The sequence below is a fragment of the Saccostrea cucullata genome, unplaced genomic scaffold (genome assembly GCF_032062105.1).
Source record: "Saccostrea cucullata isolate Sc308-1 unplaced genomic scaffold, CSIRO_AGI_Scuc_v1 ctg16266, whole genome shotgun sequence".
Taxonomy (NCBI): domain Eukaryota; kingdom Metazoa; phylum Mollusca; class Bivalvia; order Ostreida; family Ostreidae; genus Saccostrea; species Saccostrea cuccullata.
Window position 1 is genome coordinate 1 of NW_026941613.1, and position 13287 is coordinate 13287.

The 13287-nt window shown below is 34.4% G+C and overlaps 1 protein-coding gene across 1 annotated transcript; it reads right to left on the minus strand.

Annotated features, from left to right (window-relative positions):
• Positions 1-199: 199 nt before the first annotated feature.
• LOC134258171 (dynein axonemal heavy chain 5-like) lies at positions 200-6487 on the minus strand (the record flags this gene model as incomplete). Its single annotated transcript, XM_062740718.1, has 9 exons — positions 6301-6487; positions 4416-4522; positions 3729-3892; positions 3136-3328; positions 2911-3033; positions 2048-2178; positions 1570-1723; positions 696-860; positions 200-426 (listed from the first exon to the last, which is right to left on the minus strand). Coding segments are annotated over exons 1-9 (1451 nt in total), but the record flags the coding sequence as incomplete, so codon positions are not given.
• Between the last annotated feature and the right edge of the window lie 6800 nt (positions 6488-13287).

The window sequence follows — 13287 nt, forward strand, 5'->3', positions numbered from 1 at the left end:
CAATAGTAGCTGGTCCGAAACCAAGATTTTCTCGATTCGCACTTTACCAGCAGTGTCAATAGTTTCAAATAAATTTTTGTCACATTTAGCAAACTTTTCGGACACTATCTTTTTTAAAACATTTTTTTTCTGCCAGTGACCTTGCTACAATGACTTGAAATGCAGTTGCATATTTGTAGCATTCATGAATATCACTCACCTTTGAAAATATTCAACACAAACAGAAGCTACATTGTCATGGACAACTCCCATTGTGTTGACAACCTGTTCCTTAATTTCTTTGCTGCAGACAATATGGTAATTGTTTAGAAAATGTCCAGATACAGCAATCAAAGCATCTTTTGGCCATCGACTGAACCAATCCATGGTACAACCAGATATAAGTCCAGGGAATTTTAATGCCCTTGTTCGGAACTTTTCTCCAACCTGTATGAAAGATATTTTTATTCAATGAGACATTGATTGTGAATTTATTATCTCAGTCTGGAATCTGATTTGGCCCTTATTTAAATGATTTGTGTCCCCTTGATGAAGGGTGCATTGTGCTATTTCGGTTAAATTTGGCTGGCTTAGTGAAAATTGAGAACAAAATTTATAAAGTTCAAAGAAAGAGGTGTGCCGCACAGAGGAACTTAAATGATCCTTCTGTTGTTTAAAAACACATATTCAATCAACTGATTAAGAAAAAGACTCACCGGAGAGAAGCACAAGACTGTATGCAGATTTTTTCTTGCCCTGGAGATGAAATAATCATACAAGTTTTCAAATGTGGGAGGACATCTTGGCATTTCTTTCTTCATTACTGCAATCAATTCCTGTGTAATTTCATCCAGTTCATCTTTGGCAAACAAATTAGAAACCTGCAGATAATTGATTTAACTTTAAACATTTTTTTTTTATCGGTTTTAATCATTCACTACACATAAATAAAATCATTAAGCTTACAATGTACATTTATTCAGTTCGAGGGCAACATGTGTTCTGTAAGTCTCAAGAACTGCTTAAAAGTGAAGTAACAGTTTGGCAAGGTTTCAGCAAAATACATTCTGTATCAGAATCCAGTAAATAAGTGCTTTGTTTTACCTAATATGTATCTGTCAAACAACAGCAAACACAAGCTAATTTAGTGAATTTATAGATTAAATTTCATTAAAGGTGTTATCCAGAGACAAATTTTAGCAAATTGAAATCTAGAAACTAATCTTTGATATAATGAATTAGTCATCATCTTAAGCTTCACTGCAAAAGCTCAAAAAGAAATAAAGTTGCCATCTGATAATCACTTCATGGAATAGTTTTTTTTATGTTGGTCTAGATCTGTAATCATTTTTTAATTTACCTCAAAAGCATTGGTCATTGCAAAAATACAGAACTTTTAGCAATTCCATCAGAAAGTAAAGATTTATATCAAACAATATATGAATGTGACCTTGACCAAAGGTCACTGAAGTAATATTCTGATTAAAGTGAGAATGAAATATACTCCCAAAAAGTTACATCATAGAACAACATGCACTTTACCATGGAACTGTCTCGAATTGGGGACCATCTGATACTAGTATAACTTACCTCTCCTGAACTCAGAACATTGTTCAAGTATTCAAGGAATGCTTCATCTTTGATTTCATTGTCGGTAAAAATAAATGTGATTCCTTTCCCTTCACATCCAGCAACACGATACATAAACTTCAAATCATCCATCAAATTGCCAACATTGTATGTCCTGTTGATTAAGTTTCATTGCACATTACTTGCATGTCAACAATATTTTTCAGTTAAATCAAGAGTATTTATCAATTGGGAAAAACACTCTTTCAGCATGCAAAAAATTTCTCACAGAACATCCAATCATGCTAAAAGATATGCCACTTTAATAGATTTGATTGTTGCTTATTTTCTTTGTTTTAAAAGACATTAGTTTTTCAAATTAACAGTGCCATTATAACATTATATTAAATGAAGCTTTGGTACCCTGTATGAGAGGTACCTGGGAGCATCTTTACAGATTTGTAATTACTGGTGAAGTTACACTTGGTTAATTGCTAACCTTGAGAGTGTAATCTGGAATATTCTGTAGCCTGCGATGAAGGAGGCTAGACGAGTTAGTGATTGTTTTCCTGATCCTCCAACTCCCACCAACAGAGCATTTCCTCGCGGGGTACCAATAATTCTGGATATCTGTTATCAAAAATAAATCTTCAAATTAAAACAAATACATGGAATGAAATTCCTTACTTAACTTTTTTTTTTTTAGAACCACTGCCAAACTGGACCTGCCAGGTTAATGGAAACTGAAGGTTCAAACTAGGAAATCAACTTAAGTTATGGGAGAAGTCCGAGACACATTTGAAAATTTTGGTGAAGGAACAGTCTGCTTGCTAAATGCCAACAAATAAAAGGGATTCTCAAAGGTACTCAGAGTCTCTGAACCCTGCTTGGATCAATCCAAAGTATTATTGTGCACTCCTGGGATCAGCCAAGTTTTTTGTATGTCTGTGCTTTTAGGAATCATCCCTCTAGGCATTTTCTTCCTTGGATCAGCCCTAAGGTTTGTCTTATGACCTGCTGAGATCAGCCCAATGCATTATGCACTCCTGGGATTAGCTCATAGTGTTTGATGTGATCATGCCCATGGAGATTGGCCCTTGGCATGCTTGTTTTTTGTGCTCCAAGGATTAGCTTCCTCATTGACAATATTTAGTAGCTGCTTTTAAATTTTGGGATGAAAAGTATAGGTCTAAGAATGTCAAAATACCATTAACTGTGGAAGCGTACACAGGTTTTAATGTATTTGTAGGTTTTATCTGTATTACTCAAGAAAGATATAAAAACCAACTGAACCTTTAAACCCTTGCTTTATTTTATGTGTAAATGGTTGCTTTCAAACAAAATTTAAGAGAGATCACTAACCTTGATAAGATGTACCATGGCATCCTTGAAGAAGACAAGATCCATATGAGCCCCCCTGACTAACTCGTTGTACTGTTCCATGTAAGTCAGCAGTTTGTCATTCAATGTCTCATAAGAGGAGATCTATGAGGAAAAAAGGAAAAAGAAATGTCAATATAATAGGAAACAAATACCACCTATATTGTACCACTCATAGTTATGGTGAGGTCAAGCATATACTGTTACCTGTTCATATATTTTGGGAGCTTCTAGTGCAGCATCATCACTTTCTTCTCCTGTGGGTTCTGGAGCATCACGAAGAAAATCCACAAAGTATGGTTCTGGATGACACGTGTCAACAAGTGATGCATCAATGTGATCATTAATGACAACATTCAAACTCTTCTCAAACCAGGCTTTGTCATCAGCATTTGTAAATCTGAAATAGATGAAACTTAGCATCCACTGAAAAACTCACACTTTACTTTAAACAAAAATAAAATAAAAACATCCCCCCCCCTAAATCGGAGAATATCAACTAAATATATGTTTATATAAAGTAAAATGAGCAAGTTTATTTGTATAAAATTTTATTCTTTATTTAGGGATTCTAATGATGTCCTTATATAATGTAACAAGTCCAAAAATTATATACCAACCTTTTTTGTTGCACGTGTCCTTCAAAACACTTTTCCTTTTACAACTACATGTATTATTAATTTATGAATCTAAAGATTATTGTCCAAATTTAAAACAAAAATTGATGCTGTTAAAGATAATCTGGCTCTTACAGATATTTTCTATTTTGATGGACTTACATCTACACATTACACCTATACCTGTCTGAGATGACTCTTGTACATTCATGTTTGAAGAGTCCTAACACCATCAATTGGTCCTCACATTCCTCTCCTTTGATTTTCAGCATTCCCTCCCAAATTCTAGACAGATCTCGCAAGTTGAAAATGTAATGAAACTTGGCTGGTGTAGGCAACATTTTTACCTATCAAACAGTTCAAATAAGTATCAAAATTGTTTCCAAATGAAACCTGTTCAAAGTTTCATTACTTTCATGAAACAATGTTAACATATTCTCATTTCTACAGGTTCCTAATTCCACAGAATCAGAATTTTTATTTGTACTTAATGAAAGTTGTTAAAAAGAAAGACATATGGATAAAAAGTTATGCAGATTTCTTGTATATCCTGGGCTTAAGACTTTAAACAAACTTAAATTATACATGTACATTTCATGAATTTCTTGGAGATTTATGTAAGAGTTTGAAACTTTGTATTGTTTCTATGCAGGAAAGGTCAACCATACCAAACTTTATAAACCAGTAAATTGCATATTTGCAATTATATATATTTATTATGGGGACATTCAAACAAAGTATGAAGAAGATGCATAATATGAAAAGAGGAAACATGAACAATTAAGTGTGAAAAATAGCCAAGTGAGCTAAAAAACAAACAGCAGGAATATAACATAAATCACATCAAATTTAAAACTGAAAAATAATCACCTTTGTCATTTGCCAGAGAATTCTGGTGGCTGGAACAATCTTTTTCACAATATCACAAACTTCTGGATTAAAGCGACTAGAACAAAAATATCCACACCCAATGATGCCTGCAAAACAATATTATATATTCTTATAAAATGTTATAGCTCTGCAAGTGTTTTAATTTGACTTACCACAGACACAGGATCCTTATTTCAACAAAACTTTCATTTTTAAGCTTGCATTTTTTTTGGCTAAAGAAATAAATCATTTACATGTATTTTTCAATACAAGGCCTTAGAAATCAAGGATCTCAGCCTGTTTTATTTCCAATGACTTTCAAAGATAAGAATCAACTTTCATAGGTCTTGTGAACCACACACATACTTCACATATCAAACAAGAGGCCCAAAGGGCCACATCGCTCACCTCAGCACAACTACTAGAAAAAAACACATATCAGATCAAAACTGAAAGTTTACTGGGGGGGGGGGCTGAATTTTAACCCTCCTGGGTGTCATGATTTAAACAATGTAGAATCTACAATACCAGAGGATGATTCCATATAAATAGAAAAAATATCACTAATCATGGCTTTGAAGTTCTTGAAAAGAAGATTTTAAAAGGTTTCCCTATATATCCTTATGTACAACTTTGATCAGCCATTTTGGGCCCAAAACTAGCCCCAGAGGTCATGATTTGAACAAGCTTGAATCTTCACTAACTGAGGATGATTCCACATAAGTTTCGTCTTTCCTGGCCCAATGAGTAGAACATTTTTAAAGTTTTTCCTATATATTCCTATGTAAAACTTTGGTCAGCCATTTTGGCCCCACCCTAGCCCCGGGGGTCATGATTTAAACAAACTTGAATCTACACTACCTGAGGATGATTCCACATGAGTTTCATCTTTCCTGGCATAGTGGTTCTTGAGAAGATTTTTAAAGATTTTTTCTATATATTTCTATGTAAAACTTTGGTTGGCCATTTTGGCCCCACCCTAGCCCCAGGGGTCATGATTTGAACAAATTTGAATCTACACTACCTGAAGATAAATTTCATTTTCATTTCATTTTTCCTTTTCTCAATGATTCTTAAAAAGATTTTTAAAAGATTTTTCCTATTTATTCCTATGTAAAACTTTAGTCAGCCATTTTGGCCCCACCCTAGCCCCGGGGGTCATGATTTGAACAAACTTGAATCCACACTACCTGAGGATGATTCCACATGAGTTTCATCTTTTCTGGCCCAGTGGTTCTTAAGAAGAAGAGTTTAAAAGATTTTTCTATGTATTTCTATGTAACTTTGGTTGGCCATTTTGGCCCCACCCTAGCCCCGGGGGTCATGATTTGAACAAACTTGAATCTACACTATCTGAGGATGATTCCACATGAGTTTCATCTTTCCTGGCCCAGTGGTTCTTGAGAAGAAGATTTTTAAAGATTTTTCCTATATATTCCTATGTAAAACTTTGGTCGGCCATTTTGGCCCCACCCTAGCCCCGGGGTCATGATTTGAACAAACTTGAATCTACACTACCTGAGGATGATTCCACATGAGTTTCATCTTTCCTGGCCCAGTGGTTCTTGAGAAGAAGATTTTTTAAAAATGCTATTAATTTTTCACTAATTCATAATTATCTCCCCTTGGAAGAGGGCGTGGCCCTTCATTTGAACAATCTTGAATCCCCTTACCCAAGCATACTTTGTGCCAAGTTTGGTTGAAATTGGCCCAGTGGTTCTCAGAAGAAGATGAAAATGTGAAAAGTTTACGACAACGACGGACAAATTTTGATCAGAAAAGCTCACTTGAGCCTTCGGCTCAGGTGAGCTAAAAAGGAAGAAGAGATCTGCTAAAATTAAAATCTTTTTCCAGATAGTGTGCCGAACAATCAACCACAACCTACCAAAGATTTTGTCAATGGAGTTATTCGATGGCAGAGTGCAGTTGAATATGGAGAACTGTCTTTTCAATCTCTGAGGGATATCATTTCTTCCTCCTCCTGGGTGTATCATAGCAGCAATGAATTGCATGTCCACTATAGATATGTAATCACCAGGCTTGTCCAAGCTGTACATGCCATGCATCTCCATCATTTGACGAGTGATTTAATTTGTAATCTATAATCAATAGGCATAAATTTTCAAACTTTATTAAAAATTCCAGTAATAAAACCATCATGACAACGGATGTTTAAACATCAACATATGTTTTTCTTGCAATAAATTTGCCGGGTACCCCCACTCATTATGACTGGCATGTTGACTGGTAAAAATGAAAACAGTATTCCCCTTTCCTCCGGGGGGTCCAAAAAGTACTTCCCATTCTTTGTCAACAAAACTTTAGGTTTGTAAATATGCAATGTTAAACTTAAAAAATACACAGTTTTCACTCTTACTTGTCTAAAAGAAAATAGTATGATCATTGCTATAATTACCGGGAAACTTTGGATGGAGTGGAAGCCGAGGAGAAGTTAAAACTTTTGTCAGTTATTGTCAGGGTCATACTGTGCCATGTAACCTTTGGTATTCACCCTTTGCTGTCCTTTTTTCTCCATTAAAAGTACTGCCTAGTAAAATAAATACACTGAAAAAATTAAAAAAAAGGCCCCCGGGCCTTATAGGTCACCTAGTATCATGCAACAACTTTCCAGGATTTATTTGGTTTCGTTTTTAAACCAAAACCATGAAATTCACAAATTTTGAAAGAGGCACCATTGCTTATCAAAGGGCAGATTTCAAAGCATTAATTTATTTTTAATCAAAACCCCCCTGGGACCCCTGACCCAGTGGCCCTGAATTTTTTTTTGAAAGAGGCCCCTCTCTTCATTATAAGGCCAGCATTTTTTTTTTTTTGTTTAGGTTTAGTTATAACATGAGAATAAAAAAATCCCGAAGGAGAATGAAATAAAAAATTTTTTTTTATAAATCAATTGTACATTTTTTTTTGCTATTCTAATAGGCTCCTTACCACTGGACAAAAATGCTTACAAATAGGAAAGTAGAACATTTAATTGCTTTTTCACATTTCCAGTTTTTGGGGCCCGTTATATAAATTTTTTTGATGTTGGTCAAAATATATTTTTTAAAAAAACAATTCTTTAAAAGTCTTTCAATATATCTTCATTTTTTTAATATGTTTTAGGTGAATGTGAACATTGTTCTAAAATTTACTTGATGCCTAAAATTTAATTCCTATCATAAAAAGACAAATATTGGGGAGTAGGGTGAACATTTTTTTAAAATTTAAATGTAAAATAATTTCGGGTGAAAACAAATTACTACATGCCTGTATATATTTTTATATTCTTCCTTTTTTAAAAGTTGAATTTTTTTTTTTTTTTCTTCAGGTTATTGTCCATTTCTTCCTAAAATGGACTTAATTTCCCATAGTTTTATTCATTACATCTGATGCATAAGCAACCCTTTTCTGAAGAATGATGCTTAGACTGTAAGCTATAACAGATACCTAAACAATGTCGCTGGGAATATGCAATAGCTACCACGGGCAGTTTAAAACCTGGGGGATGGAAAATAATTTACATTACAGTTACTTTTGAAACGAATACATAATTATCTCACCAGCATGTCATTGTGCAACAAAGTTGTCAGCATTTTATTTGTCCTTTGAACAGGTGAAACGTTTTAATGGCACTGATCGATGAATTTTACACTAAACCAAGGTATCTTCTCAGATCTAGCTTTATTTACCCGCCGTTTCATCTTAAAACCGGAAGTACGAGTCGTAAATTTGAAATCTCGATTCCGACTCATATTTGACATCGGAAAGAAAAAAATTGTTTTCAAAACTTTGAGCGGAGGCTTTGTATAACTGAAAAAAAAATATATCCTGGCCTTAAATATGTAATTAGATCATTAGCATATTAACCAGGAGCAAAGGTAAGTTTGTTCAAAGATCATGCAATTCACTATATAATCATTAGAGCCCCACCCTAAAACAAGAACCCCTGACCCTGGGGCCATAAAATTCAAAATTTTGGTAGAGGCACTCTTGCTCATCATAACTATGTACTTAGTTAGTTTATTTAATACCCATTATCAGAGTAGAAGTTTTTCAAAGAATTCTTGTTTTTTCACTATATAATCAATAGAGCCCCGCCCTAACACCAGAACCCCTGACCCTGGGGCCATAAAATTCACAATTTTGGTAGAGGCACTCTTGCTCATCATAACTCTGTACTTTGTTGGTTTATTTAATACCCAGGTGCAGAGAAAATGATTTTCAAAGAAATAATGCATTTTCACTACCTACTTATTTAGCCCTACCCTAGCACTAGAACCCCTGACCCCAGGGCCATAAATTTTCACAATTTTGGTAGAGGACTCATTGCTGATTACAATATGCAAACAGTTTGATTGCTTGATGTCCAGGAGTAAAGAAGAAGATTTTTAAAGATTGCATTAATTTTAGTGGTTTTGGCCCCACCCCTCAGGCAGGGATCATGAAATTCAAAATTTTTTGCCCCCTTCACCCATAGATGCTTTGTGCCAAATTTGGTTGAAATTGGTTCAGTGGTTGCAGAGAAGAAGCTGAAAATGTTTCAAATGTTCCACGAGAACGCAAAGGCAAAAACAGATAGCAATAGGTCACCTGAGTTTACTCAGGTAAACCCAATGAAACAACTTTGAAAAAAAGGTTTTATTTCAGCAGGTATTGGTAGGAATTTTTATCATAATTCATGACCTTCCTTTTTTTAGAAAACACTCACTTTGTTCTGTTTTGCAATGACATCTATCAAGAAGCTTGTTCGCACATTGTCCACATTTGGTACTAAAATGGATGAAAATTCAGGAACTACATCTGAAGGGTAATGTATTCTTCTACTCTCTTAGACCAGTGTTCCCATTCACCTGTAAGAAAAAAAATAAGAAGTTTTCTGAATACCTAAAAATAAAAATTTTGAAAAGCAATACATGTATTTGTATCCCAAGTTGAGGGGCAAGTACTAGTGCTTGAAAAACCGTCAATTCCAAAAGTAGATGGAACTGATTGAGTGACTTGATTTTAATACCATGATCATCAACAACATATTCAAAGATGGTCTCTCCCTCTTTCACAGAAGGTAATTCCAATGCACTCTCATGTTTAGCCATAAATTCTTCCATTTTGGCACGATCATCCAACTCCAGCAATGCACCCAAACTCCACATCAGAGAGAATATGAAAAGTTTTTCTAGATGGAATGCGGGGAATTTTCCTTTGTCATCTTTCTTGGGATCAAACCCTAAGTACATTGCAAGCCTTAAAATAATAATATCCAATTTTAAGGATGGTATGCAATCGCAAAGCTAAACAATTTTTATCTATTTCAATTCTTCAATTCAGTAGCTGTTAAAATTATTAAAATTAATTTAAAATTTACCTGCATAATTTGGTTGCATTGCAGTGTCTCCATTTTGGGTAACAAGTTCGTATTGACATACGTGTACAAATCATCAAATATTTTGTCAAAAAGAGTCAGCAAAAGCTCACTTTCCTGGGAATTTCTCTTTAACAGCCAACCCTTCAATAAACAAAATGGGATAATTTTAAACTTTATTGGACTTATAAAATTAAATCTTGCTTTTTATTTTTTTGGAATGAGCTTTTATATTTAATCATTACATAGCTATTCTCGTTTTTTAACAGAAAATGTTGATGATGCAATTGAATATACACACTTTTCATGTATTATTAAGATATAATTTCAGTATGATAACCCCCCCCCCCCAGACTATGTTATTTCTTTATTATCCTTTAGAGCAGGGGTATAATTAGAACAGTACTTTACTTGTGTGTACCTGTAATATTGGTCTCCAATCCAGTGCTGATGAACTCATGTACACCATACCATTTCTAGATACAGTAGCTGGTGAAGCATTGTCAATGTTGTGGACCTCAAATACTACCTTACAGGCTGGGGACATTGGGATGCGGTCACCGTTGGCCAGTGTGAGAGTCTTATTGTCATCAAGAACAGAATTCAAATTCTCAATCCATATTGCATCAACAGGGCCATCAAGAACAATCCATATGTTTTCTCCTAAAAAAAGAAATAAAATTAATTCTATTTCCTTCAAAATAAATCATTAATTAGAGCCTTAAATTGTGACTTCTTGGCACTCCTTACTTTTTTCAAGTACTGGGTACTTTTAAAAAATAATGAATTTTGAAAATTCCACTCATGGGACAGTGATTGAATAAGTGAGATTATTTCAGCTAACCTTTCTTTGCTTTCAGTGTTCTCCTCCACAAGGTAGAAAATATGCCATCTGTCCAATCATTTGTTGCTACATCCAGTCTACCAAACATCTGTGGTGCTGTTATAGCTTTTGGATTCATCCTCATTTCCCTATGAGGAGCCCCGCAATCAGTCATTGCTTTCATCAAGACGTGGATGCAGCAAGTCTTGCTGCTCCACTTGGTCCCAGTGTCATCATTCCATGCCTTACTCTTTGTGTTTCATAGAGCTATAAAATTAATGACACAACTAAAACAATGTGCTTGAATCAATCACTACCACAATTTGTGTGCCTGTCAAGTTATTATACCAGTGGCAAAAGAAAAGTTAAACTTTCTATTAAGATTTTTAATGACTAGTTAATTTTCATACTTTACTAGAGTTATTGGAAATTCTTAATGTGCAAGAATTAAGTATGCATATTTATCAAGATAGTATCTGATAAGTTTCAGACAACATGCAATAAAAAAATCTAATTTAGCATAGGTGAGCTAAAAGAAATGATAGGCAACCTGTAGAGCACAAGAAATTCTTGGTAGCTAACATTTTGGATTCAATGCATGAAGAATCTAATGTCCCCCTTTTCAAAAACATTCATCATATGCATATTAATTCCACATAGAGTAAATCAGTTACAAAGAATTTGCTAAAATAAACAATCTAAGCTATGTAGAAAATTTCACCATATTTATTATAGGAATATAAGAAATTTAAGTTACAAGATTGGTCCATAAGCCAAATGAACACTACTCACTTGTACAAGTTTGAGATTCCATGATGGATGATTTATGAGCACAGCATCATCTACTTGTTTAGCAATAGCCACTTGCAACTCTGCATATGTTGCACTGTCTAGCACTATTCCTGGAAACAAATCTGCTATCAAGCTCATGAACAATGGCTCATCCTCATCTACCTATAGAGATTGAATCATACAGCTTTAGAATTTTGATTTTTTTTTTTTTTGGGTTTCACTTAGGGTACCTTATTGAAGGAATAAAGAATCAACATAAAACAAAGATATTTTTATCATGCCCTTGCCATGGCATTAGTCTCTCTCAATCACTGCTATACCCCCCCCCCCCCCCCCCCCCCCCACACACACACACATTTGGAATGCTATGATCATTATATTTGTGATTAAGAAAAGAATAGCTTTAAGAAAAATTTCCAATTTGGATAAATTCATGTTTTCCCTTTAAAAATCTCATCACAATTGTATTTTCTGTGTCATTTGGTCTAGCTCTCTTGTTGGCTCCTAAAGTCCTCAGTACAGACAAAATATTCCTCAATCCAAAGTCATAGTGAACCTTTAAGTGCACAAGAAAATAAATATCATTCATTTTAAAGACTAAAGCCATTTAAAATTTGCTTTTCTTAAATAAATATTGATTTAAATTGCAGCAGGAGAATGGAAGAATTAATAACAAGGTTTCGCATCAGAATCTCAGTCAGAAAAAGGAGAGTTCTTATTTCATCAGGTGCCTGTGGATTAATCACATGAAGCAATTCTAGTAAATATAGTAAGAATGCATAACCTAGTCCATTATTTTTCGAAGATAAATTAGGTAAGGCTTATAATTTCCTGCAACTTTTTCACTATAAGATAAAACTTGATTTTGTTCTTTTTCACAAAACTTTTTATATGAAATTTTTATTAACTGTAAGATTTAAAACAACTTTACTAGGGCTCCCATCCTCTTTCAAGTATTAGTTGAGGCGTCTGGGCAAGAACGATTGTATAATGCAAGTATTCCCACAACTTTCTTGCACGCTGTGCCAAGTTCGTGCAATGTTAGAAAAGACCTAGCTGTACTACAATTTTTTTTTGAAAACAAGTGAAATTTTAAGTTAGATCCAGCATTTGACACTATTCAACAATGTTCCCGAAAGTAACAGCTGATAACACGTACTTATTTACTAAACTGTTCTTTCAAAATGCCTCAATAAATTATGCACTCACTTGCTTTGATAACTGTTCTTCACATAATTTGTAGAGAGTATAGAATTTCTGTGCCAAAAGAACATTTTCCAAAAATCCACAACTAGCCAGTTTAACCCTCATGATAATCTGACGGTCTGGAACCATCATAGCTACTGTGCGGAACTGAACTTTCAAGTTTTCTGGCAATTTTAAAAGTTTCCCGCATATCCTGGATTCTGTAACAATGTACTTTATTGCATAAAACATACAAGTATTTTTTTTGCATAATTATTTTAAATCGCTATATATATATGAACTGACCATTGTAAGGAAAATTCCAAATTCTTGATTGAGTTCCACTACATCACCATCAGTGAATATGAACTCCTTTTTCCTGTCTTTCTTGGCATTGAGAACAATGTAATCTGTTGAGCAGCTACAGATAATACAGGCAATTCAATTCTGTTAAACTCGTCAAAGCATCCCCAGGATCCAGACTGTGCTAAACCTAAAAGGAAACGTTGTGTTTTGACTTGTATATAGTAACTTAATATGCAGTTATCCAGGGCGAGAAATGTAATGTGTATTGGAATTTGCAGAGCTGAGGCCGAAAACATATTTCTTTTTCACATCCTGTATTACTCCAGTCTCTTAAACAAGAGGCCCAAGGGCCTTGAATGGCTCTTCTGATAAATTATACAATCTATCCTAAGACCCAAGATGCATCA